The sequence below is a fragment of the Thamnophis elegans genome, chromosome 9 (genome assembly GCF_009769535.1).
Source record: "Thamnophis elegans isolate rThaEle1 chromosome 9, rThaEle1.pri, whole genome shotgun sequence".
NCBI classification, from domain to species: Eukaryota; Metazoa; Chordata; class Lepidosauria; order Squamata; family Colubridae; genus Thamnophis; species Thamnophis elegans.
In genome coordinates, this window is record NC_045549.1 from 12,786,840 (window position 1) to 12,814,012 (window position 27,173).

Here is a 27,173-nt window from a genome sequence, read left to right on the forward strand (position 1 = left end):
GCACTGACGATGTCTCCTCAAATAGTGACAAAATGTTTGCAACCAAATTGCCAAGCTCGGCGCTCAAACCAACAGCCTAACTACCAACCCAAGCTACTAATATTCAAAAACACTTCAAATATCAGCACAATTCTGACCGGATGGAAGGTGGAAAGTCCTTCAAATTGCTGTTCTGGATTCAGACAGGTTAATTACAATTTAATCATATCTACAATATACTCCTTGATATGATGGGACAGCATCAGGCTGTCTTGTTATCCAATTCATTTCAAGAGTCTATCCAAAGCATCCTACTTGGTTGATCCAGAGCCTATCACACTCTCACAAATCCAGGAAGGAAGCAAAGGCAAAAACTTATTGAACCTAACCCTAACCCTTGCCAAGAAAACTACAGGAATTTGTGCAGGAAGTTGCCAGAAGTCATAAACTGACTGAAAGACACAAAAATAAAACCAAACTCTAAACATAATTAAAATGGAAGCAAACAAATAAACTATAGACTAAGCAATTTACAAAATTACATAGTCTAGAAAACTAAAAGTTCAGAGAAAATCTTATATCTCACCTTTGTTCTGAGGTGTAACCCTGTGAGGTAGATTAATTTTAAAAGAAGATAATGATCAATTGATTGGTTGTTTTCTTAGTGTCCTGGATGGCTGTAGGGAAATTTAGGAATCTCAAATCTTACTAGAATTACGTTCCATTGTTTTTGTCTACACAGCGATTATTATTATTTTTTAAAAAAATTAAAATGTAAGTGTTATCAGCCCTAGCTGCAATCTGAAGTGACATTCATACAGATATAAACCTAGCTGCCCTATGAGGCGAAGTATTTCTTTGAACGAGTATTTTAAAGAAGAAAATCTTCAAAATGCTCAGAGGAATCTACCAACGTCCTTATCTTTACGGAGTATTTGCCAAAGGCTGATTATTATATTTCTTCACTTCCACTTCCTGTGTATCTTTCGCAGCTGCATAGCAGGCTGAAATTCAACAGGGATGGCTTTCAGCAACAAAAGGACGTGCAACACAATTTCCTTTAATGTGCATTCTGCCAAATCCCTGATTCTCTAGCCATGCCGTCCTACAATATAAGGGGGGGGGGGGCTGCAAAGATTCTGCCTGTAGTACTTTTATGACTTACATCATAAACACACTACAGAGCCTAGCTGATTATGGCTATGGTGGATTTGGGTGGAAAGATATTATCCATTTCATCCCAATATTAGACTGGCCTTCAGGAAATGAAAAAAGCGAGCTGGCTTCCTCCTTCACCATGCCAGTTTTTGATGGTTTTGCAAGTAGCAGAGAATGAAAATTTAAGATGGCGTTTTTATTGTAGACGCTAGGAATCAAAAATGATGGCACATAATGCCTCAAAGGTGCTTTTTTCGAGAGGCAACTGGAGTTTCTGGTTTTTCTTTGAAGCTGTTGCACTTCTCATCCAAGAAGCTTTGCTTCAAGCTGAAGACGTTTCTTGGATGAGAAGCCAAACATCTTTAAAAAAAAGTCCAGTTGCCTCTTGAAAAAAGCACCATTGGGACAACCATGACCTGGATGACTGAGAATCTCCATAGACAATGGCACATAATCAGTGATTCTTTAGAACACTAGCTCTTTTAGTAACCTCAACTTGCTTTTCTCATTGACCAATGAATGCAGTATACTTCCTTGCAAAACCCATGCCATATTAAAAAGCCCTCAGAGGTTTTTGTGGCAATTCAGAGTTGGCCGAGAGAAACTTCTGAACTCATAGATCCAGAATGACAGAATAACAGAGTCGGAAGGGACCTTGGAGATCTTCTAGTCCAACCCCCTGCTCAGGCAGGAAACCCAATACCATTTCAGACAAATGATTGTCCAATCTCTTCTTAAAAACCTCCAGTGTTGGAGCACCCACTATTCATTTTTGTGTGTGTCTAGATTGGTGAGTTCAAACACGAAATGCCCTCTTCAGCTTCTATCAGATTCGTGGACAAACATACGGTTATAAATCTGAAAATCCAGAGTTGAACCCCCATTTAGTAAAAGCAACCTTAATGTTTTGGGAACAAGGGGAAGTGGAGCTAAAAGGAAATTGATATATGTTTAGAACCTTACTTACTTGGATAAAAGTTTAAAAACCCCTGAGAATTCGGAGGGAGGTTTTAAAAAAATGCACATAAGACTAACCAAGTATTTTTGGGGCTGCACAACCTTTGAACAGCTGATCTAGGAAGTTGTGAACCACAACCCAATCAATCTGCCATGCTTAGGTAAAAGTTTTGGAGCAAAATAAGACACCAAGGGCAGACATTTTAAAAAAAGCCTAAGAAAATATGTCTCTTAAAAGACATTGCTCTCTTAGGCATCATTGTATCTGGATATTTTCTTCACATCATTTAACTTTGTTTCTAGTTATATACTCCCTGATATGCGATGCTGTTGAGAGTGATCTGTTTCAAAAGTAGAATTATGGTAATTATTGAATTATTCGCTACTTCATTGAATTCATAAAACATCTTGGCACTTAAAAGATGCCCCAATCATGTTTATCCAAAATCATTTCTGGAGCAGTAATTCCACAACAAGAGTATTCTCAATTGATGCCCATCCAGTCCTGCTAAAAATCTAGAAAAGGGAGAGGAACCTCCAGACCCCATTCATGCCATTGCCAAACAACTTACAACTTTAGGAGCAAATGATTCTTTTCTTGTAATTTGGTACTAACCTCTAGGGCCAGGTTGAAGGAAGAGGGCATCGGTGGCCCTCCTAAAGTTTATTAGCACATTTTTTCCTTTGTTTTTGACTACTCAGTTTACCTTTTGCCTTTTTTTTTGATGGGGGAATGTTTGGAATTACTCATTTTGCCTCTTTAAAAAACTCTACCTTGCTCCATGCCACCCCACCCTAAATCTGAGCCATTTTTAATTTCTTTCTACTTTCAAATTTGACACGTTGCACAAAGCCTATGTGGTTTCCAGCAGATGGAAATAATTAATCCTTGTACTGCGGTGATAAAAAGCCAATTTGTCCCCTTCATCTTTCTGAAAATACTTCAGATATTTGAATATGGCTAATAGATTGCTCCTGTGAGTCCCTTCGACTGCAAGACGATCCAACTGGTCAGTCCTAGAGGAGATCAAACCTGACTGCTCTTTAGAATGCCAAATCCTGAAGACGAAACTCAAATACTTTGGCCACCTAATGAGAAGAAAGGACTCACTGGAGAAGAGCCTCATGCTGGGAAAGATGGAGGGCAAAAGAAGAAGGGGACGACAGAGAATGAGGTGGCTGGATGAAGTCACCGAAGCAGTCGGCGTGAGCTTAAATGGACTCCAGTGGATGGTAGAGGACAGGAAGGCCTGGAGAAACATTGTCCATGGGGTTGCGGTGTGTTGGACACGACTTTGCAACTAACAATAATTAGATTGCTTCTCCATACTCTTTTCTCTAGACTAACCATACCTGATTCTTTAATTCTTTCTTTGTAGGATATGGTATAGTTTATATAGAAACTATATAAAATAGTTTCTATCCTTGAGCTGTCAGACTCTTAAACATAACCACAATCACTCCACACACACGCCGAAATGTATGACTAATTTTTCTTTTTCTTTTTTTCTTTTTTCTTTTCCCCTAATTATTTGCATTGGAATTATTCTTTATACTATTTATGTTGTTTGTATTTGTTGTCATGTGATTAAACCAGTGAGGCTAAAACCAATTCCGTTGTATTTATTTTGTACAATGACAATAAAGGCTATATTATACTATATGAGATCTGGGAGCTTCATCCTAAACATTCTAGTTTATTAATATCCTTTTCGACTGGTCGTTCAAGAACTGGGTACCAAATTCAAGGCAAGAATTGTGGTATTTCTTCTTGTGAACTGCATAACAACACTACAATTTAAACAGCCTTTTAAAGCAGAGCACTGAAGTGCAAATTATTGCTTTGTTTGTGAATTACTCAATTTCTGCATCCTTTCTATACCTACTGTGATAAAATTGGCGATTGTTCATCCTCTAACCACCAAGCTATAAAGAATTCTTCTTTATACTATCTTAAACGCACATAATGTCAGTTGGACATTATCCTTTCTATCAGTTCTCATAAAATGAAACACTTCATATCATTACTTTGCTTCGAGGTAACTCTAGAACTTGGTGCATACAATCAGCCTGGCTTTGCCCTTCCATTCCCATCTGCGATCCAATTTTCACTCAACTGGTTGTTAACATTGCTGCACACGTATTTTGATGCGATTCTGAAAATCTACTTAATTCAGATTCAGCGATAAGATAAGTTGCATTCTAGCATTCCTATTTTGAAGTTGACAATAAGCGGAACACATTGCAATTTGCTTTACTTATGCGAAGTTATCTTCACAAAGGATATGAACAAGACTTGTTGCCCAATTAATCAACCAATCAAATGCTACATGTTCTGACCATTGTCTTGATCATTTTCTAGTTCTGATATATGTTGGAATATCTGAAACACTAAGGAAGTCGTTGACTTTCAGTGAATCATCTTTCTGAATTGATCTTGAGCCATTCTGCAACAATGATTTTCATCTCAATCACAGTTGCATTGTTAAATACTTAGTTCCCTTTATTTACAACCACTACAATTATTTCTGTAGATAATTCAGAGCATTCAACTGTTGAATATTATCTTTCTTCACTTTCTCTCTTGATACACTTAGTGTATGACCCAAGCTTACCCTCGGAAGAACTTGATCGCCTTCCATCATTCTTCATTCATCAACCCCTCATTCTTTTCTCAATGATGATGATATCCTTTCTGAAATGAATTGCCCAGAATGGCATCCAGGTTTTTTAAGTGATGGGTGGACAAGAGATGAGGCAACAGGTTTATGACACCAGTTGCTTGATTTTTGAATCAGTTTGTTAGTAATTAGTAATGACGGTTGTCTCAAAGTTTCGTGGATATTTTTCTTAAGTAGATCCTTCATGCGGTGGTTAGATTTGGTCCTAACATCCTCACCTTGTGCTTTTGTAGAAATCTCATCTGCCATATCTAGTGTGGAGAGAGATTTTATTTATTTATTATTTTTCATAAATGCTGCTTGGCATTTCACTGTCCTGAGTGATTTAGTATCTTCTCTAAACTCAGTTGCCTAGCTGTTGATTGTGGCAATAGTTAACAATCACATCTTATCCTAATGTGTGATTCCAAACGACTCCCAGGTTTTAGTCCTGTCAGCACCAAAATGGCGGACAGGGAGAAGTGGCTTTTAATTGCCCATGATATTAGGAAAGAAAATACACATCAAGCAAACGCCATTATTGCTTAGAACATCCTTTCTCTGTTATTGCCTTTATGGAGTCCCCAAACACACTCTTGTCCCTTCTTGTAAATACTACCATTTCTCGTGTATTGGGATTTCTTCCAGGCTGAGTTCAAGTTACAATGCCACACGAGATAACGTAATTTCATGGCTTTGAGAAGAATACGGGGGCAACAGATTAAGCACCATTGTTTTGTGACATGTATGGAAGTGGCATGTGATTTTTGTACACATACCACCCACATGGCTTTGACTTATACTGGCACTTAGTAGATTGTCCCCTATATTGCTATATATATGTATCTAGTTTTTATATATATATATATATATATATATATATATATATATATATATATATATATATATATATATATGTATATTTTCAGTAATAACCTATTGCTTATTGCTGTTATACATACTGCACAAACTAAACTTTCTGATTCTTTTTCTTCAAAGAAAAATCTACTCCCTCACTACTTTACTTAGCAACTGAAACTACATTACATCATTAGAAATACTTCTAGAAATATTGTATGGAATTCAGACCAGTGTGATATGAATAGGCTTAAACTTATTGGGGTGACTTGAAATTCTGCATTAATTGTGCATACTTTTATGTTTATTTCACTTCACTGAAATTAACTAGAAAGTTAATTTTGTTTTGATTCACATCATCTAACTATGAAAGTTGTTAAAGGTAAGCTGGGGTTGTGTTTTTAAAGGCTACACAAGGGGTTGAATTTCAACATCCAGAGTTGACTCCCTGACTCTAACCTTGGAGAAGACATTGGGTTTCCATCTTCTGTTTAAGTCTCTGGAATGAATCTTCCCAAAATTTCACCCTCTGAGGAATTGAACAGAATTGCTCTAACCCCCTTGGATATGTAAGAAGGTTGAGTTTTTCATGAATGAAAATGGAACGTAATGAATGATGTTAATATTTTCTGCCATTCTGAACATGGCTTTATGGCAATCCGTACAGATTAATCCATAGCATTGATTTCTAGCTTCATTTAGGAGAAATAAATGACATCTTGGATTTCCTTCAAAAGTTAGACTACAGTCCTACCATTCATTCAGGTATCAACAGACTCAACACATACGTTTTGAAAAAAAAAAAAACTAGGTTTGTGACATTGCTCCTCATGACCAGATATAGTATACCATTGGTTTGACTGAAAACAGGGTGCGAGCTATATAGAATATGTGCAGAGAAGATAGATGGAGTCTTTTGGAGTTTCTTCATCATTCCAGAACATTTTTGCTCCTGCATCTCCCAAAGCCCTTAGATGACATATTTGAACATTGTCCCATATGAGGCAGGCAGATTTGTGCCTTAACTTCTTGCTCAAGTAATATATCTTACAACACTAGTTGCTAAAGTTGCTAACATCGTGAGCATGTCTTGGAATATTTTCACTCTGGCTTAGATTGTTTGGATGGAAAGGTACAACTAAGGGAAAGTGAAAGCTCAAAGTAGTTAGATATACAGCACTTTTATAAAAGGGAAGTTTTAAAGCAAATTAAGAAGTCATTCACAGCTTCAAACACATTGACTGACCTGCTCCACACTTGCTAAATTGCTATAAATAAACAGACCTGCAATATGATCTTCTTGCAATTGGACTTCATTATGTTCCTGCATTAGGGAATACACCACATGATTCAAGATGTAGCCATAATATGTAGTTTACCAATAAGTACCTGTTATTGCCCAGGGAAAAAAAAATGTTTGCTTACTCCTACACTAAATAAACACTTTCCAGATTTTGATAATGTTCCATTCAGATCTAAGAAATAAAACCAAGGCTCATATTTGCCTAGCAAATCATCCAATCTGCCTTGATGTAGAACCTGGTAATTATTTGAGAGTTTGCTGAAACTTCTGCAGAGAGGAATCTTGTAACCATTTATGTGTGATGGATTTTAGTTTCCCAAGACCAAATTAGGACAGAAGTATGCTACTTTCCCCCAAGATATAAGTCCAAGGATGTGACTGAGGCTATGGATGACTTGTCTAATTTATACAACACCTTTCAATAAGATTGATGGTCACTTTCAGTAGATAAGATGGTGCTTAATTCTCTCTTCTTCGCTTAAGATGACACACATTGGATCAAAAGATCCATAGGAGCCAATTTAGGGCTTCCAAAAACTTCACAGGAACAATACGATAGAAATGAGGTTCTCTCCCACCAATGTCCATAGAAAAACATGCTATTTCCATAGATGAATATTTTAAAAACCAATTCCTACGGTCGTGGGTATGAGTAACTAATCAGTTGAGTCACCATCCTACATTTTTCCTCCCCCAAAAGTTGCTGTTAAAACAACACTGAACTTTAAGACGCTACACTGTCTAGATTTTGAGAAAACTTCACTTGGATTCTGATTGTACATATTTCCATCTTAGCTCCCACACATACCAACCCAGAAGTGAGCTTTATAGGATTTTAGCCGTAAAATAATTTAAACTAACCCATGGAACAACTAAACAAGCCGTACTGTACATTGAGATTATAATTACAGGTGAAAATGTCATTTAAAAAACACGACGACAGGAGGTTGTTCTCCACGGCAGGCCGCGTGTAAGACATAAAGGCTCCTGCTTCTTCGGTTTATGCATACACACAGCTTCATGTATTAACTGTATCTTCAAATGCATATTTGTATGTATGTACACCAAGATACATGTGCAGTTCTCTGTATATTTATCCAAAACAGAAACAGAGAGCAGTTAAATAAGCACACATGTATACACAGAAAGGGAAGGGGGGGGGGCTGTCCACCTTGTCATGCCATTATGAGAAAGGACAGTTGCAGATTGCTGATTTTACAACCATTAAAATTTTTGCCATTTTTAATGGGGGGGGGAAGCTCTTTTAAATCTCCCCCCCCTCTTTTCTCACTCTTTTTCTTAACCCCCCCCTTTTTTTCTTTCTTTCTCTCTCTCTTTTTGTGCAGTAAGCATCGTTGGAAGAAGACCAAAGCAGAGCAACTATAAGTTAAATATACACTTGAGCTTAGCTGCATTTACATTACTCTTTTTTTTTTAAGGAAAAGCAGGCTGAAAGGGACTTTTTTTGTTTGCTTAATCAGTATGTGTATTTTGATCTCTCTCTCTCTCTCTCTCTCTTTCTCTCTCTCTCTCTTCCTTGCCATTATCACATTCTTTCACTAATCACCATAGATTTGTCTCCCTACAAATTGCATCATCTTCTGAAGAACGTCGGGTTTCGCAGGCAGGCGGCTAGTCACCTGCAACAACCAAGGGGTCCTGCAGAAGCTTCCAAACTGCTGTCAGTGTCCGATGCCAAGGTCTGGTCTGTGGACATGGAGGAAATGTCATTGACAGATGAGGAGGGAGGGAGGCTTTCGCTGCTGTTCACTGCTGCACCTGTGCTAAGAAAATGAACACCGACGTGATTCAACCTGGAAGCAAGAGAACGCTCAAAGAGACATGAACAAACACACGCGCCTCTCAGTCGGATATGGCCCGTGGGGGGTCACCCTGGAAACAGAGAAGGACTGGCCCATGGTGCCTTTGCCAGCGAAAATGGAGCTCGGGAGGGCCACGGGCGGCTCTCTCAAGCTCTGTTTTCACTGGCAGAGGGTTGCAGGAGGCCGTCGCGGCCAAAAATGGAGGTTAGGTTAGGTTAGGTTAGGTTTAATTTATTTGTATGCCGCCCTTTTCCCTAAAGGGACTCAGGGCGGCTCACAACTCAAAAAAAGGGAGGGGAAATACAAACAGAGTTACAAAAACATAAAACCATACATAGTTAAAAACACAACAATCATACCATTCGAAGTCGAAGTGGGGCAGCGAGTCTTTAGCCCCAGGCCTATCGGAACAGCCAGGTTTTAAGGGCTGTGCGGAAGGCCTGGAGGGTGGTGAGGGTACGAATCTCCACGGGGAGTTCGTTCCAGAGGGTCGGAGCAGCCACAGAGAAGGCCCTCCTCCGGGTAGTCGCCAGTCGACACTGGCCGGCTGATGGAATTCGGAGGAGACCTAGTCTGTGGGATCTAATTGGTCTAGTGGAGGTAATCGGAGCCCCGTGAGTGGCACTTCCAAGCTCCGTTTTTGCTGGTAGAGGGTTGCAAGAGGCCGTCGTAGGCGAAAATGGAGCTCGGGAGCCTGTTTTCACTGGCAGAGAGCGCGGGCCACCATAGGTGCTCCCGACACAAGTGATGAGCTGGCTACGCCCACCCTGGCTCCCCAAAGTCAAACACAAGCCTGATGCGGCCCACAATGAAGTCGAGTTTGACACCCCTACTCTAAGCTAAACAAAAATGGCAAAAGTTACATTTGCCTCTTCAAAATCTTGGTGTGTCTTATACTCCGAAAAATATGGTAAATGTAATTAAACAACCCCAGTGTAATGCAATTACTATGTAGTGAGTATGATTAAATGTATTAACTAATATATCTATCGCCCAAGAAATTGCAATATTTGATTTGCTCAGAGATGTATGTTGCATCCCTTACTGGATTTCATCAATATTGAATAGAATAAACAAAAAAAAATGCTTTGTATTACTTTGGTTTCCCATTGCAATCACAAACTTCTTAAAGTAACCCATGTGCTTTTCAGTTGTCCAGTCCTGTGTTTTCTACCATCCTTGAGAAGTGACCAATATGCACTTATTATTAGAATCCCTGGTAGCGCAGTGGTTAGAATGCAGTATTGCAGACAAAGTCTGCCTACAGCCTGGTGTTCGATCCTGACAGGGCTCAAGATTGGCTCAGCCTTCCATCCTCTCGAGGTCAGTAAAATGAGGACCCAGATTGTTGGGGGCAATAGGCTGACTCTGTAAACCATATAACAAGGGCTGTAAAGCAGTATGAAGCAGTATATAAGTGCTATTGATATTGTTATGTTTCTTTATGGTTTTTAATTTTATTATTGTCATTTATTATTAAAATTATATGTTGCCAATTTTTCCAAAAGTGACTCTAGGCAGCTTACAGATTAAAATGCACTATAAAATATTAAAACAATAAATATGGATTTTAAATTTTAAATTCAATTAGTATAAAACTAAGTTGGATGGAGAGGGAGGGAGCGAAATACACACCCTGTCAGGCCTGCAGCTGGTTCCTTTTGGGATATTTGGCCTGCCACACTAATATTCTATTCTACTATGCTGTTTCATTAGTGGGATATTGGGAGGGGGAATAGTAAGGAGTAGAATGTGATGTTGTCAAAATAAAATTCCTTTCTAGAATCCAAGGTCATCCTTTGTCTCTGCACCTCTGCACCTGACCGGAACTGGATGGGTGGAACTGCCAGCATGGCAGTGGGAGATTGGACCATGGGATGGACTTGTGGGCGTGGTGGCAAGATCATGAACTTTTAACTGGGTGGGGAAAACCGGGAAGCTTTCAGATTCGGGTTTTCCCAGATGCGCCAACATGGCTCTCTTAATAAATTGGAACTTTGAGCAATACTTTGCCTTGGACTCTGATTTAATTTTGGATGCTATTTGGAACCCTGACACACACTCCATTACCCAAGTGCTACGCCCCAATTGGGGCTCCAGGCTAGTTGGCACAGACTTGCTTTCAAGGCCTTTTGCAAGCGGATCTGATTTCAGGGTGGGCGAGGCAAGACGTTCCAGAGAGCAGGAGCCACAGCAAAAAAGGCCCTTCTCCTGGACTCCAAAATTCCTTGGTTGATAATGTCCACAGCACGCCTCTTCTGCTGGTACAAATGGGGTGGACTAATCCCATTGGGGTGAGCTGGTTTCTTAGATGAACTTTTCTAATTTTTTTTAAAAATGTTTTTAACAATTTGTAACCAAGCAGAGTCACTGAGAGTCAGGCAACATATAAATTTTAATGAATGACTAACTAGTCTTTGATAGATAGCCATGAATTACTGCAGGCTATGGCTGAAGAGTTGTATTAGCAAGCTGTTTCTTTCGTTATAATAACAAAAAATATAGATTTTTCTCTCCCTCCATCACGGAACTTTTCTAAATGAGTTATATTGCATGATCTTGGTGTTTGGTTGATAAATTCTCTCTATGGACACAATCCCCTCAAGATGGATCCTGGAAAATTACTGTTTTATGCCCTAGTTCATTTTACCATTCCTGATTAAAATTAAAAAATGATAGCGCTTAAATTCTACGAAATTAAAAGTAAACATGTATAGGTAGTCCTTGATTAACAACCGCAAGGGAACCCAAAATTTTCATTGTTAAGCAAGGCAGTTGTTAACTTTTGTCCCATTTTATAAACTTTTTTTGCCGTAATTGTTAAGTGAATCATGCAGTAATGAAACCAATCTGGCTTACCCAATTGACTTTGCTTGTTGGAAATCATCTGGGAAGGTTAGAAATGGTTGATTACATGATCCCAGGACAGTGCAACTCTCATAAATAGATGTCCCAAAGGTGCTTTTTCAAGAAGCCACTGAACTTTCTTGTTTTTCTTTAAAGAGTAGCAGTAGCAGTAGCAGTTAGATTTATATACCGCTTCATAGGGCTTTCAGCCCTCTCTAAGCGGTTTACAGAGTCAGCATATTGCCCCCAACAACAATCCGGGTCCTCATTTTACCCACCTCGGAAGGATGGAAGGCTGAGTCAACCCTGAGCCGGTGAGATTTGAACAGCCGAACTGCAGAACTGCAATCAGCTGACATAGTCTACAGTGCTGCATTTATCCACTGCACCACCTCGGTTTCGCTTCTCATCCAAGAAGCTTCTTCAGTTCTCCAATGAGCTGAGTAGTAATTTACATGGCACGACAAACCCCGTTCGACTAAAGCGCGCCCGATTAAACCGCGTCGCTGATGTCATCAACAGGGAGACAACAGCGAGCGCAGAGAAAGAAGGGCGCTTTAAATAGCGCTTTGAAAGCAAGCCGATTCAAGTTAAGGTAAGGGTTAGGGTTAGGGTTAGGTTTAGGGTTAGGTTTAGGGTTAGGTTTAGGGTTAGGATAAGGGTTAGGGTTAGGGTTAGGTTAAGGGTTAGGGTTAGGATTAGGTTTAGGTTTAGGGTTAGGTTTAGGGTTAGGTTAAGGGTTAGGTTTAGGATTAGGTTTAGGATTAGGTTTAGGGGGGTTAGATTTAGGTTTAGGGGTTAATTTTAGGTTTAGCGTTTACAGCGTTTACAGCGTGCTTCTGTCTCCACGCTGTTGTCGCCCTGTGATGACATCAGCTACGCGGTTTCGGCGAGCGCCCTTTAGTCGAACGCGGTTTTGTGGTGGAACCAGTAATTTATACATTTAAATGCATATGTCTCAGCGACTCTGGTCGGTTACAATTTGTTAAAAACATTAAAAGAAGAGATTAGGAAATTAGAAAGGTTTATAGGAGAAACCAGCTCACCCTGATGGGATTAGGGGGCTGAAGAAGCTTCTTGAATGAGAAGCAAAATGTCTTCAAAGGGGGGAAAAAAACAGAGAAAGCCCAACGGCCTCTTAAAAAGCACCTCTGGGACAACTATGACCTCGATGAATGAGAATCCCCACACACATCTGTCATAAAATACATGTTAACTGCCAAGCACCTGAATTTTGATCATGTGGGAATGCGGCAACAGTTTTCATAAATATGAAAACTATTCATGTCACTTTTTTTCAGTGCTGCTGTATCTGTGGACAGTCACTAAATGGATGCTTGTAAATCGAGGACTACCCTCAATTGGAGAGAAATCAGTGTTTAAAACAACAGTCCTCCATTTATCAGGAAAGAGGGAAATAAAGTGTTTTCTGCCAGCCACAAACAGCAGTTTCGAATAAGTCTGATCCTCCATTTTAAGTGAAAGCTGAGTTTAATTAGTCCTTCTATATTATTCCCCCCCCCCTTTACAAGCACATCCTATTTATTGTTCCTCATAAATCACCTAAGAGGCAGGGCTTTCTTTGACAAATTTGCCCATGAACAATGATTTATTCTGACATCCACTCCATCTTCAAGAATGATGATGCTGGGCCACAGCTCAGTAAGCTCTTAAATCAAATTTGTGTATTCTGTCCCTCACTTTTCGGCTCTGTAAGGACTTGTTGAATGGCCTTTCTGACATAACTGAAACAAATGTGCGGTACTGAAAGGCTTATGCTAATCCAAGCATCTACCCTGAAATTCCTGTTGGCTTTTCTGTGCTGAGCAACGACATGGCGGGAGGGAAGTTAGTGAGGGAAAGTAAACGAATGTGGATGTTCATTTTGCCTCATGTTTTCCCTTAGTTTCTCAGTTAGTTAGGCAGTCAGTTTGCATTTTTATGCCATGCCTTTGTTTATTTTTAGTTAAAGGCTAGTTGATAGTGGAATTTATAATTCCAGGTGGGGAGTGTGCTGTCCCAACAGTATATAGTTAATTTAAAAATTAGAAGCTGTCTCCTTTAAGCAACTATCTCAAGGGAAATGCAACTACCTTGTGGGAAATGTAGTCCCATAACATGTGACCACATCTGTGCTCCCTGATTGGACAGTGGGGTATTTTGCCCGGGAAATTGTTTTATTACTGCGCACTCACTGAATCCCTGTCAGCACTAGCAGAAGCAGCTTTGCACCAGCAGCATGGGTTAGAGGAATTAATGTCTTTTTACACTACGTGAAGGGACAGATCAGGGAAAGTCAGAAGAACCTCATTACTGAACTGTAAGTTTTGTTATTAAGGATTCCTGACAATAAACTTGATCTGAAAAATATTCCCAAGCGTGGAGTTAACTGGCTGCCCAAGCAGAACCTCATTGCCCGGGGCAGAACAAGCAAGTCTGAATCTTCTACCTGTGCCAGGGTTGGTTTGATATAAATCATGATTTAAATCACTAGTAAAAACACTTGATTAAAATCGACTCGATTTAAAACATAATTTTTAAAGAGCAACTGTCATTTCTGTTCCTTCTGTGGCCTGCAGTTGACTCACCAACAGTCCCAATATTGTGGATATTTACAGCCTCATGCGCCATTTCATGCTGAATAAACTAAATTATTAATGTATCTTAAATAGAAAAGTATCTTTAGATAGATTTTTTTTACTCCAAAAGCATTTTATTAAAATAAATTTGATAAAAATCAAAACAATCCTATTTACCGTATTTTTCAGAGTATAAGACGCACCTTTTTCCCTCGAAAAAGAAGTTGAAAAATCTGAGTGCGTCTTATACACTGAATATATTTTTTGCCTCCTGGAATCCCGCCTCCCCTTTGCAAAAATGGTGATGCATAGCCTTTAGGAGGCTTCCAGAGTGCTCCTGGGGAGGGCAGAAATGAGCAAAAAATGGCCCGTTTTTTGCTCAATTTCCCCCCCCCCCGCCCCCAGGAGCAGTCTACAAGCCTCCTAAAGGCTATTCATGCCCCTTTTAAAAATAAAATGGGCCCATTTTTGCAAAAAACGGGCCGTTTTCAGGAGGTCTGCAGAGTGCAAAAACTTTTGGTTTTAATTTGCCTCTTCAAAATCTTGGTGCATCTTATACTCTGAGAAACACGGTAAATCAAAACAATCCAATTTAAATTTTAAAAAGAATTAAATTTTAGAAAATCTTCAATTTTCATCCATCCAGTCCCATGCCCACAAATACACGCCAAGTTTTGATACTGCTAGCAAACTGCAAAGAGAAAGAAACAAATAAAGGGGAGGCAACAAACATCTGGTACGTCAAATATGTAACGCATAAGTTGAATATTGAGTAGACCTGGCATTAATTGAGGAAAAACAATAATTTCTGATATAATGACAGTGAACAAAGAAAAACATGAGATAAACCTGCAGCTGAAGTAAAAAAAAAAAAACGCGTGTGGGAACAGGCACGAGATACCACAAGCCCATCTGTCAACCCTTTAATGATGGCTAAAGAACTGACTACAAAAACTTAATGTTTCATTGAACACTGAATTAATACATGACATGGGAAAACTAGCTTCATCCACTCAAAGTTCTGAAAGCCAATCAGAAGCAATATATCAGCAAATCTGATATATTGTTATTTAGAAGTAAGCCCCCAATTAATTCTGCAGGGCTTATTTCTAGATAAGCGGATTAGCGGAGAGTTAATACAATTCTTTTTTTTTAACCGAGTTCAGTTAATATAGTTTATCTTCTTCTAGTGCTGTATCTCAGCCTTCCCTAATCTGATACCCAAACCAGGGGTGGGTTTCTCGCCCCGTTCCAACCGGTTCGGTTGGAACGGGGCCGACGGCGTCCTCGTGCACTTGCGCGGTGCACGGATGCGTACTAGCGTCTCCACGACGCTCCAGCTGCTCCTGGACAATCGCGCAGGCGCTGTATGCATCCTGCGCATGCGTGGAAGCGCAGAACTCGTCAAAACCGGGTAAGGACCGCGGGCGGGCGAGCGCACCCTTCGCCGTTCCCGGAAGTTACTTACTTCCGGGTTCGGCAACCAACCGGTTCGCAGGGACCGCCGCGAACCGGTTGAAACCCACTCCTGACCCAAACCCTGCAACTTCTCAGAATACTAGCTGGGGATTCTGGAGTTATGGCTTCGTAAACACATCTGCAATGCCCTATATATTTAAAAGGGACCAAGTTGGAAAAGGCTATAAGATGACTTGGAATACATCCTAGCTTCCAATCAATGAAAATCTACTGTTTTTAGGTACTATTTCTAGATGCAGATGAAAAAAGAATGTCTCTTAAGGTTTGTCATTCAGCTGGTTCTATCTGGTTCAGGCGAACTGGTAGCAACGGGAGGCTGCGCCCACCCACCGTCACTTCCTGTTTTTGGCACATGCGCTCTCATTTGCGAACCGATAGCAAAGGTAGGTTGATTTCACCTCTGGTCTGTAACCATATAAAATATTGTCATTCACTAGGACTGAGTACCTGAGGGAGATGGTTGTCCTTTTACTACGCCATTTTTAGTCTTTTCTTCAGAATTCATTACTTCCTTGTAGATTAATTCTGCAAGAGACAAAGGAGCCTGTTACGAAGATGTTGCATTACTTCCCCATATGAAAAAATGCTTTATTATTTCCCCACATTATTTAAAATCACTCATGAAAGTGAATAAAAATGTTCTAAATCAGGCAGGGTGGGCTTCAAAATTTTTTAGCAAGGGGTTCTCTGCCCGGTTGCTGAGTGGGCGTGGCCATGGTGGGTGTGGCCTAGTCAGCCTCCTGCACCACGGGGGAGGGGGGTGTTTGCCCTCTCCGGGCTCCAGAGGTTTTGTTCCAAGCCTCCAGGAGGGTGAAAACGGCCTCCCCAGGCTCCAGAGGCCCTCTGGAGGCTGGCCTTCCCAAACTTTCAGTAGGATGGTTTTTTGCCCTCCCCAGCCTCCGTGCGTGCCCTGCACTTACCCGTATCCAAAACAGACCGCGTGGGGACTCCTGGGAGGGGAGGGACAGGGTGGGCGGGGCCATCCAGGAGTGGGATCCGGGGCTTCTCTGAACTGCACAGTATCTTAGCTAGAGCTTTTTCCGAACCTCTGAGAAGCCACAGCAGGCCACCCGTGAAACCAGGCCACAAAAATGGATAGCTATGTTTTTCCTAGCTATCATTTGTCCTACTCTTTCCCTTGAGTCAACTGCCTTGAAGAGCAGAGAAACCACAGGGAGTCCTCCTCTTACAACGGTTCATTTAATGACAGATGAAAGTTACAATGGCGCTGAAAAAAAATGATTTATGACCATTTTTCACACTTATGACCGGTGCAGTATCCCCATGGTCAGGGGATCAAAATTCAGATACTTGGCAACCACCTTGTATTTATGACGGTTGCAGTGTCCTGGGGTCATGTGATCTCCTTTTGCGGGATTCTAACCAGCAAGCCAGATTCGTTTAACAGCCGCGTGACTAACTTTAAGAACTGCAGTGATTCATTTAACAACGGTGGCAAGAAAGGTCGTAAAATGTGGGTCAAACTCACTTAGCAAATGTCTTGCTTAGCAACAGAAATTTGGGGGTCAATTGTGGTCATAGGTTGAGGACTACCTGGACCTGTCTTCCAGCTTGCAAAACTTCACAATAGCAATAGCAGTAGCAGTTAGACTTATATACCACTTCATAGGGCTTTCAGCCCTCTCTAAGCGGTTTACAGAGTCAGCATATCGCCCCCACAGTCTGGGTCCTCATTTCACCCACCTCGGAAGGATGGAAGGCTGAGTCAACCTTGAGCCGATGAGATTTGAACAGCCGAACTGCAGAACTGCAGTCAGTGAAGTAGCCTGCAGTGCTTCATTTAACCACTGCGCCACCTCGGCTCTGATCCTTAGCCACTAACAATTTCTTGAAAAGTGCCTCTGATGAGCTTAAATCTAATTTTCTGGATCCTTGGCTTTGATTGTCACTCACTTCGACGGCTTGTTCATTAAATCTGTTAAGGAAATGCCTGCTATCTTGAGAAATACTATATTATATTTAATATTCATTATATTAATAAATCATATTATATATTCAGGCACAAAATCTCTATCACTACACCACCTGCTGAAATCAATTGGATGAGCAGGGGGAGTGGACTTCAACAGTAGCTAATGTATAGTATAATAATTATATCATAAATGGAGATATTCCGCGACTTACAACCATTATTGAGCCTGGAATTATAGTCATAAATTGTGTGGTAAGTGGGTTAGCTGTGATTTTGTGACCTTTGTGTGACAGTCATTAAGTGAATACCATGATTATTACATGAGTGTCACAGTCATTAAGCAAATGCAGTGGTCATTAAAATGAATCCATTTTATCCAATGAGTGTTTTTTTACTGAATGCCAAAACCCGGCAAAATTGTGATCACATGATTGTGGGATGCTGCAAACTTTTATAAATGAGAGCCAATTGCTAAGCACCCAAAATGTGATCATGTGACCACCACGATGGGGGCAGTGAGGCAACTGCTGAAACTCAGGAACAGGTTTGTAAGTACCGTGGGGGGGGGGGGGGGCGGTACTTGTAACTTCGACCGGTCTTTAAGCGAGGATTACCTGTATTGCATCTGAAAACAATTTAGGAATCAAGTGCAGGTTGCATAGTGAACACAATTCTGTCCTGCATTAACTATAGCAATGGCGGTGGTGTGGTTGGGTGGGTGGGGTTATAAGAAATTTGGTGTGAAGTCACTGCCGCCATCATTCAGCATCTGCTGCCTGACTCTATGATCACTCTGCCCAATGGTAGGACTGGTTCTAATTATGGCATTATAGCTTTCCTGTGACCACATGCTTCTTGTAAATCTGGAAAAAACACTAGGTTTTTCAGAGATAACAAAACAATTTTGTAAAGAGAAAAAACAAACAAGTGAAGGAAGATTCTCAAACCTGGCTGCAAATATTTCATCACCATTCGAGGAGAAATCATGGTCTAATTTCGGCTTGTTTGATAGCTTGAGTGGCTGACTGCAAACAAGCCGAAACCAGACCATGACTCAGAAGCACCCAGATAACAACTCTAATCCTAATCTGCACCATACAGATGGTACTTAACTACAGCCCAACAACAATAGGAAGCCAATCAAACTTTATAGTTGTAAATTGTGTGGTAGTTAAGTGGGTCACCACATGACCCACTTAAGTTTTTGTGACCTTTGTCCGACAGTCATTAAGTAAATATCATGGTTGTTAAATGAATCTCAGTCATTAAGCTGTCCGAAATCAGACTATGACTCAGAAATATCCGAACAAACAGCATTCAGACTAATTTGCAATCTCACAAAAAGATCTTTAAAGACCTGTGTTCTGACAGACGAGCACAACTCAAAAGGCACTGACGATGTCTCCTTAAATGGTGATGAAATGTTTGCAACCAAATTGCCAAGCTCGGAGCTCAATCCAAATGCCTAACTACCAACCCAAGCTATTAATATTCAAACCCATTCTCAAACTTCTCAAGAATTATTGATCATGCTCTGAGTGCATATGCAATTCCCATGGAGTGCAGGAGGCATCAGGAGGTGGGGAAGAAGAGGTCAAGGACAGATATCAAGTGCAGAATCAGATGCTATACCTTGTATAGGTAAAAAAATTACCTTTCCACTCTTCAATTGTGTGTTCTCTTTCATCCAACTGCTTGTCATAGATCTGTGGAGGTGGCTGTGAATTGAAACATAGAGAGGTCAACGGAATAAGTTAAATTGGGAATATAAACCAAAAGTTTTGAGCTCAGTTAACTTGGGTGCCAAAATAGTTAGGAAATGAAAACCTCAGCAAATACATTCCAAGCATGATGGGTGCAGTGGCAGCCAAAAAAGCCAATGCAATCCTACATTGCATAAACAGAGGGATACAATCAAGATCAAGTGAGGTACTAATACCACTCTATAAAGCCTTAGTAAAACCATACCAAGAATACTGGATCCAGTTTTGGTTCCCACACTATAAAACAGATGTTGAGACTCTAGAAAGAGTGTAGAGAAGAGTAACCAGGATTATTAGCGGACTGGAGATTAAAACATAAAGAACGGTTACAGGAACTGGGCATGGCTAGTCTAGTGAAGAGAAGGACTAGGGGAGACATGATAGCAGTCTTCCAATATTTGAGGGGCTGCCACAGAGAGGAAGGGGTCAAGCTATTTTCCAAAGCATCTGAAGGCCAGGAAAGGAATAATGGATGGAAACTGAACAAGGAGAGAATCAACCTAGAAATAAAGAGGAATTTTCAGATAGAGAGAACAATGAACTAATGGAATAGCTTGCCTTCGGAAGTTGTGGGAGCTTCATCACTGGAGACTTTCAAGAAGAGATTTGACTGCCATTTGGTGCAGCCAGAAATGGTGCAGGGTCTCTTCTTGGGCAGTGGGGTTGGACTAGATCAGTGTTTTTCAACCACTGTGCCGCGGCACACTTGTGTGCCGTGACATAGTGTAAGGTGTGCCGTGGGAGAATTACTTTATATATAGTCAATATAGGAACAGAGTTAAAAAATTTTAACATTTTCTAATGGTGGTGTGCCTCGTGATTTTTTTCATGAAAAAAGTGTGCCTTTGCACAAAAAAGGTTGAAAAACACTGGACTAGATGACCTACAAGCTCCCTTCCAACTCTGTTAATCTAATCTAATCTAATCTGTGCCTCAACCAGATCTAACCTGGTTCTTCAAAACCCAGCTGGAGAGATCCTACTCATGATTTTGTGAAGCCCTTTTGCTCATCTAAAGAGTGAAGCATGCAAGCCTGTCTCAGACAGACGAAAACTTGAGATCGATCCTGTGAAGTGTGACAGCTGATGGTTCCCACGCTCTGCCAGACCTATAGCTAGCATTTGTTAATGAGTGAGAAAGCAGAAAGCGCGAGTCACAGGGCAGTAGGAGAGGAAGGGGTGGAATGGAAGAGCCAGACCAAAAAAATAAATAAATATTAATGTGAAATCTCATCCAAGATGATGCAGTTGTTGTTTTTTCTTTCTTTCTTAGATAGCCCCTCTTTAGGTTTTGAGCTCATGGATGGGTGGAGAAGGAGGAGGAAGCTGGACTGAGCTAAATAGGGGTCACATCAGCCGAGACACTAAATTGTTGATTCAAGAAAAAGAACATAACACAAAGGAAAAAAGCTTAAGCTCTCTGTAGCCGTTTTCTTCTGGAAAATCTCTCCCAGAAAGGAGGAGGAGGAGGAGAAGCAGAAATAGCTTACCGTGAGCCACACTTTAGCTTTTGAAGCAATTTTAATAGGTTATGACAGGGGCTACTAAAAATGTAGCACCTTTAAGCGCATGGACATTGCAAGCATTGCAAGAGGGAAAAGCCAATTCCTTGCATTCTTTATTGACCAAGGATTTAATCATGACTTCTAATTGGAAATTAACAGGGGTGGGCTGATGGGGATTTGCAGGGGTTCAGGAGAACCTCTAGTTAAGATTCTGTGCAGTTTGGACGTGAACCTGACTAATGCGCGCTTGACAAATGCGCGCCGACAAAACCGCCGCGACAAAAGAGCGAAATCGAAAACCACGCCCACAAAAGCGTGATTAGGGTTTTTAGGTTAGGATTAGGGTTAGTGTTAGGGTTGTTAACGTTGTTACCGTTGTTTTTGCGTTGTTTTCGATGGCGCACTTTTGTCGGCACGCATTTGTCGATGCGCTTTAGTGGGTGTGATTTCGATTTCGCAGTTTGGTCAAGGCGATTTTGTCAGCGCGCATTTGTCGGGCGTGCATTTGTCGGTGAACCAGTTTGGTGAACCCCCAAATCCTTCCCTGGGCATGTTTCCGGCCTCCAGATGGTCTCCGGAGCCTGGGAAGCCATTTTCACCCTCCCGGAGGCTCAAAATAAACCTCCGGAGCCTGGGAAGGACAAAAAGCTCCCCCCCGCCGCCATGGTGCAAGAGGCCAACTAGGCCATGCCCATCATGGCCAGGCCCACCCAGCAACCGGGCAGAAAACGCTTTGCTAAAAATTTTAATTTTTTCCCCACCTCTGGAAATTAAGTACAGGTAGTCCTCGGTTACGTTCTACTGAAAAAATGACTTATGACCATTTTTATACACTTATGACTAATGCAGCATCCCCATGGTCATGTGATCAAAAAATTCAGCCTCTTGGCAACTGGCATGTCCACATGACTGTTGCACTCTCCCAGGGTCATGTGATTATCATTAGTCACCTTTCGACAAGCAAAGTTACTGGAGGACCAAGATTCACTTAACGATTTCATGATTCACTCCACAACTGTGCTGATTCACTTAACAGCTGCAGCAACGAGGTCATAAAATGGGGCGAATCTCACTTAATAACTGCCTTGGTTAGCGACAGAAATTGTTTGGCTTGCATGTTGAGGGCTACATGAATAGTTTGTCCACAATTAGGACCATAATTTCTAAGAACTCTTTTATTCTATTCTATTCTATAATTTCTATTGCTAAGTAAGGAGATTGCCGAGTGAGTTACAGCCGATTTTATGATCTTTTTTTCTTACAATTTTTAAGTGGTTGTTAAGCCATTGTTAAATCTTAACAACCAGTCATCTTGACAATCAGCAGCAATTGTAAATACATGCCAGTTGCCGAGTGGTTGAATTTTGAACTGCGGCGGTCATAAATGTGAGGACTTTCAAGTACTCTTGTAACTTGCTAAACGATTGGCTGTAAATTGAGGACGGCTCTGCCAATTTGTATTTTTCTTTCAAAAACTTGTTCCTCACTTAATTTCATTGAATTCTTTTTTTAAAAAAAATCAGAACCCTAACCCAAACATTTTTGTTAATAAAAGCAACACACTATAAAATAATTTATATTAATTCATGGGGTTGGTTGCTGCTATTGAACTGGCTTGCCCCTTACATCTTCCAACAGATGCTGGTAACCATGGTTACCGTTGCCAAGGAAATAAAAAGGAAAAGCCTTGAGACTGGGTTGACTTCTAGCTTGACCAGTTCCCTTCACCTGGAATTTGAGATCCTCTCAACATTACAAAGACTAAATGTGCCCATATCATTGGTAATAAAATTTTATATACTTTTAATCTGGAGGGGGGAAAAATACATCTATAACACCCTTCATTCTCCAGTGAAACAGGGCAAGTGTGCTGCAGAATTTATAGATAACTACCTGATAACCCGGCATTGCCCGGGTATTTATTTATCCTAATCCTGTATTAGACAAGAAAAGTCCTGATGTTGTTGAAAATGTCTGGATCAAACATAATTTCTAATGTTGGATTTTTCCCCTTACCAGAGGGCGCCCCCTTGTGGAGTGCTGTGAAGACAGTTACCATGGCAACTCCACTGTGCTGTACAATAAAAGCCATTTTATGGCAGTACATCAGAAGCCATTTTAAGGCACAACAGGCTGCATCTTAACAGAACACACAACCCGAGTACCCCCACAGTATTTGTTTCCAGAGAGTAAGTCATCTGTGTACCAAGTTGCGTTGAAATTGCTCGAGGAGTTCCAGGATTATGCTGGAACATACACACACCACACAGACACGAGCCATTTATATATATATAGATTGCTTCTCAAGATAAGTAGGCATGTTTGTGAGCATTTTCATAAGTTATTTTAGGGGTGTCAAACTGGCAGCCCTCAGGACAGATGTGTTACGCGCAGGCCACGCCTACTCCAGCATTCAAAGTGACAATAAAGCTTCTGTTCTGTTCTGTTCTGTTCTAATTCCATTCCCTTTTTCCCATTATCTCTTTCTTCTCTGTAACCAAGACCAATTTCCGATGTTACTACATTAGATGAGTCACTATTTTTTCCACATTCACTTCCCAAGTATTAAAATGATTAAACGCATTACTTCATATTGTGCTACCTTATCAAGCAACAATTCAGTCTAATGGAAAGGTCTTTGTGTATAATATACAGGTAGTCCTCAACGTTGACCACAACTGAGTCCAGTATTTCCGTGGCTAAGTGAAACATTTGTTAAGTGAGTTTTGCTCCCTTTTATGACCTTTCTTGCCACAGTTGTTAAGTGAATCGCTTCAGTTGTTAAGTTAGTCACATGGTTGTTAAGTAAATCTGGTTTTCCCATATATTTTGCTTGTAAGGAGGATGCAGAAACTGAACACATGGCCCTGGGACATTGTAACCGTCATAAATATGAGTCAGTTCCCAAGCAGCTGAACGCACTCTACATGGGGCTGCCCCTGAAGTGTTCGAAGACTACAGTTGGTCCAGAATGCAGCCGCGCGAGCGATACTGGGTGTACCTAGATACACCCATGTTACACCCATCCTCCGCAAGCTGCACTGGCTCCCTATTGGTCTCCGAACGTGCTTCAAGGTCGTAGTCGTTACTTTTAAAGCCCTGCATGGTTTAGGACCTGGCTACTTGAGAGACCGCCTCCTGCCACATACCTCCCAACGACCCACAAGATCTCAAAGGTTGGGCCTTCTCCGGGTGCTGTTGGCCGGACAATGCCGGCTGGCAGCCCCCCGGGGGAGGGCCTTCTCTGTAGCTGCGCCGGCCCTGTGGAACGATCTACCCGTAGAGATCCGGACCCTTACCACTTTCCCGGCCTTCCAAAAAGCCACCAAGACCTGGCTGTTCCGGCAGGCCTGGGGCTGTTGATCAATGTCCAGCCCCACTTAGACAGAATGGATGGTGTGCAATTTTAACAACTGTATTTTTACCTTTAATTTTTAAATGCTTTTTATCTTGTCTGTAAGCCGTCCAGAGTCCCATGGGAGTGGGTGGCATACAAATTTTATTAAATTTCAAATTTTGATCACGAAAACCACGAGGATGCTGCAATGGTCATAAGGATGACTAATGGTCATGAGTCACTTTTTTTCAGTGCTGTTGTAACTTCGGTCACTAAATGAACTGTTGTAAGTCGAGGACTACCTGAATATGGGTACATCCTTATCTACAAGGATATCACATTCAGTAATAGCGTCTTTCTTCAGCTTCTGATATAGAATGGTGGGGGGAAAATAGTTCCACTTCCCTTTAAGAGTCTAAAGTTTGATATTACTAGTTTGTTCTTCGTGGTTTTATTGGTTTTTTTTAAAAAAAATTAAAATAGTACTCTTCTGCAAGAAAGCAAGGGAACGGCAAGAAGTAGCAACAAGTAACTTAGTACAAAACTTAGTACAAAACCTTCTTTAGAGGAGAAGGTTTTGTGACATAGATAACAGTTACAGAGCAATTCATCAAAAAAAAATTGTCACAGAGGGCATAAAGGCAAAAATAACATACACATAGAATGCATTTGAAGTTGAACAAGAACTTTAATAAGTTCAGATCTCTATAATATGGAGTTATTTAAATTTAAGTACATGTTGTGGCCCGCCAGCGGAGCTGATGTCAGACTCGGGCAGTGGGGAGGTTGGGGAGGAACACGGGCCAGTCCTGGAGTCTGCGGAAGCCTCTGATGAGGGCTCTGCCATTGGAGGCAGAGATGGGGCCAGGGCCATCCGACAGTTATCAGCAGCCTTTGGCATCAGAGATCAGTGGGGGAGAAAAACAGCTGGAGCCTGTTCCTGATGTGCGCATGAGCAGAGTTGCCAGGAGATGGGAATAGTTAAGGAACAAGGGCCGACTTATGAGTAAAGGCACAGGTGAACGGTGAATGGCCTTTCCCAGAGGAAATAAAGAGGAGCGAAAGGGGAGTGGAGTTTGCAGGAGACAATTACTTCAATTCATTAGGGTGAAGATCTGTCCTTGACTTCTTACCAAGTAATTTCTGCTACAGCCTGGCGTTTGGAAGATATCGGCCTGGCAGCTCTCCAAGCCTGATAAAGGTCTACAGTTGTGAAATCTCATGAAAGACTGTTTGTCAGGACTTTGCTGGAGATGAATCCCTTTAAACTAAATAAAAGAGTTTTTATTGGGACGAGGAGTCGGTTTCATGATTGGGAAGCCTAAGTCAGAACAGTGCATAGCCAGAGACGTCTACAGAATCTGATCATTTTTATCATTGGTTTTCCCTCCATGCCCATCTATCTACCTGACCAACTCTAAAGTGCTTTCTAAAATGATGGAGAAGAAGGAGGAGGAGATTGTTCAATCTTACTGAAGAAATTTCTAGGAGCTGCTAATAATAGATATTCGATTTAAAAAAATGTTTAAATGCAGATGCATTCAAGGAGGAGCACAGGTAGTCCTCGACTTACAACAGTTCATTTAGCGACCATTCAAAGTTACAACGCCACTCAAAAAAAGTGACTTACGACCGTTTTTCACCCTTGTGACCGTTGCAGCATCCCCATGGTCATGGGATTTACATTCGGATGCTTGACCACTGACTCACATTTACGACGGTTGCCATGTCCCGGGATCATGGGATCCCCTTTTGCAAACTTCCGACAAGCAAAGTCAGCGAGGAAACCAGATTCACTTAACAACCATGTTACTCATTTAACAACTCCAGGGATTCGCTTGACAAATCTGGCAAGAAAAGTCGTGAAACGGGGCGAAACTCACTTAAAAAAATTTCTCACTTAGCAACATACACTTTGGGTTCCATTGTGGCCACAAGTCGAGGATTACCTGTATATAATTTTACAGATCAAGACAAATAGTATACTTTTCTGGCCCGTAAAATACACTACAGTATCTATATGAAACAGAGGTGGGTTCCTACCAGTTCGCACCTATTCGGTAGAACCGGTTCATCAAATCTACTGAACCGGTTAGAAGAGGTTCCACCAGTGGACCCGGAAAGCAGGACACACCTACAGAAGAGGTTCCAAAATTTTTTGAAATCCACCACTGAATCACACAGACAGACAGACAGACAGACAGACTGACTGACTGACACAGAGAGAGAGAGAAAGAAAGGAAGAAATAAAGAAAGAAAGAAAAAAGAAAGAAAAAGAGTGAGAGAGAGAGATGAAAGAAAAAAAGAAAAAAGGGACAGAGAGACAAAAGGAAGGAAAGAGAGAGGGGGGGAGAGAAAGAAAACACATGGCCGGCAAGCCACTCCCACCAGGTTACATGGCCAGCAAGCCACTCCCACAAAGGAGGCCACACCCATAGAGTAGGTTCCAATATTTTTTGAAACCCACCACTGGTATGAAATCACTTTTGTTAAGAAAATCAGCTACTTCACTTCTCCACTGTCCTGGCTTTTCTTAAGTATGAAAATGACTCAGCCTGCCCTGGTCACTAGTCAAAGCAAAACTCTTAACATCCTAACAAACGTGCTTTTAAAGCCAGAATTGGGCTGGCCCTGACTTTTAAAAAGAAAAAGGAAAATGGAAAAATGTCCTAGAGCAATCGCTAGGCAACAGGAGTTATTGGAAGAGACAATGGCTGGCCTGAAGCCACCCAGTGCATTTCATGGCTGAACAAGCATTTAAAATCACAATGCCTGAATTATATCCACGCACAGCCGCACGGCTCCTGTCTTCTTCATTACTCCTCAAAAGGTATGTTTTGTCAGAAAGCAGACTCAAATGAAAATAACCAGGGCATTTTTAAAGGGCTGATACTGATCCTTTAACCCTGCAAGGTATTCGCCACTATTTGGTTGGGTTGCTGGAACCTATTTGCCATGCATCTGGTTTGATTTTTCCAACATGGGCATCTCCT

At 41.2% G+C, this 27,173-nt stretch overlaps 1 protein-coding gene across 4 annotated transcripts in view; it reads right to left on the bottom strand.

The window, feature by feature from the left end:
• Positions 1 to 8,551: 8,551 nt before the first annotated feature.
• MAPK10 (mitogen-activated protein kinase 10) overlaps positions 8,552 to 27,173 on the bottom strand; it is a 120,694-nt gene continuing 102,072 nt past the window's right edge. For 3 of the 4 annotated variants that reach the window (XM_032224188.1, XM_032224187.1, XM_032224190.1), the window contains 3 exons: positions 19,231 to 19,294; positions 16,091 to 16,168; positions 8,552 to 8,694 (listed from right to left, as the gene is read on the bottom strand). In XM_032224188.1, coding sequence (XP_032080079.1) covers positions 8,552 to 8,694; positions 16,091 to 16,168; positions 19,231 to 19,294 — 285 coding nt within the window. The remainder of the gene's footprint in view (positions 8,695 to 16,090; positions 16,169 to 19,230; positions 19,295 to 27,173) is intronic. The other variant, XM_032224189.1, reaches the window with a different exon arrangement.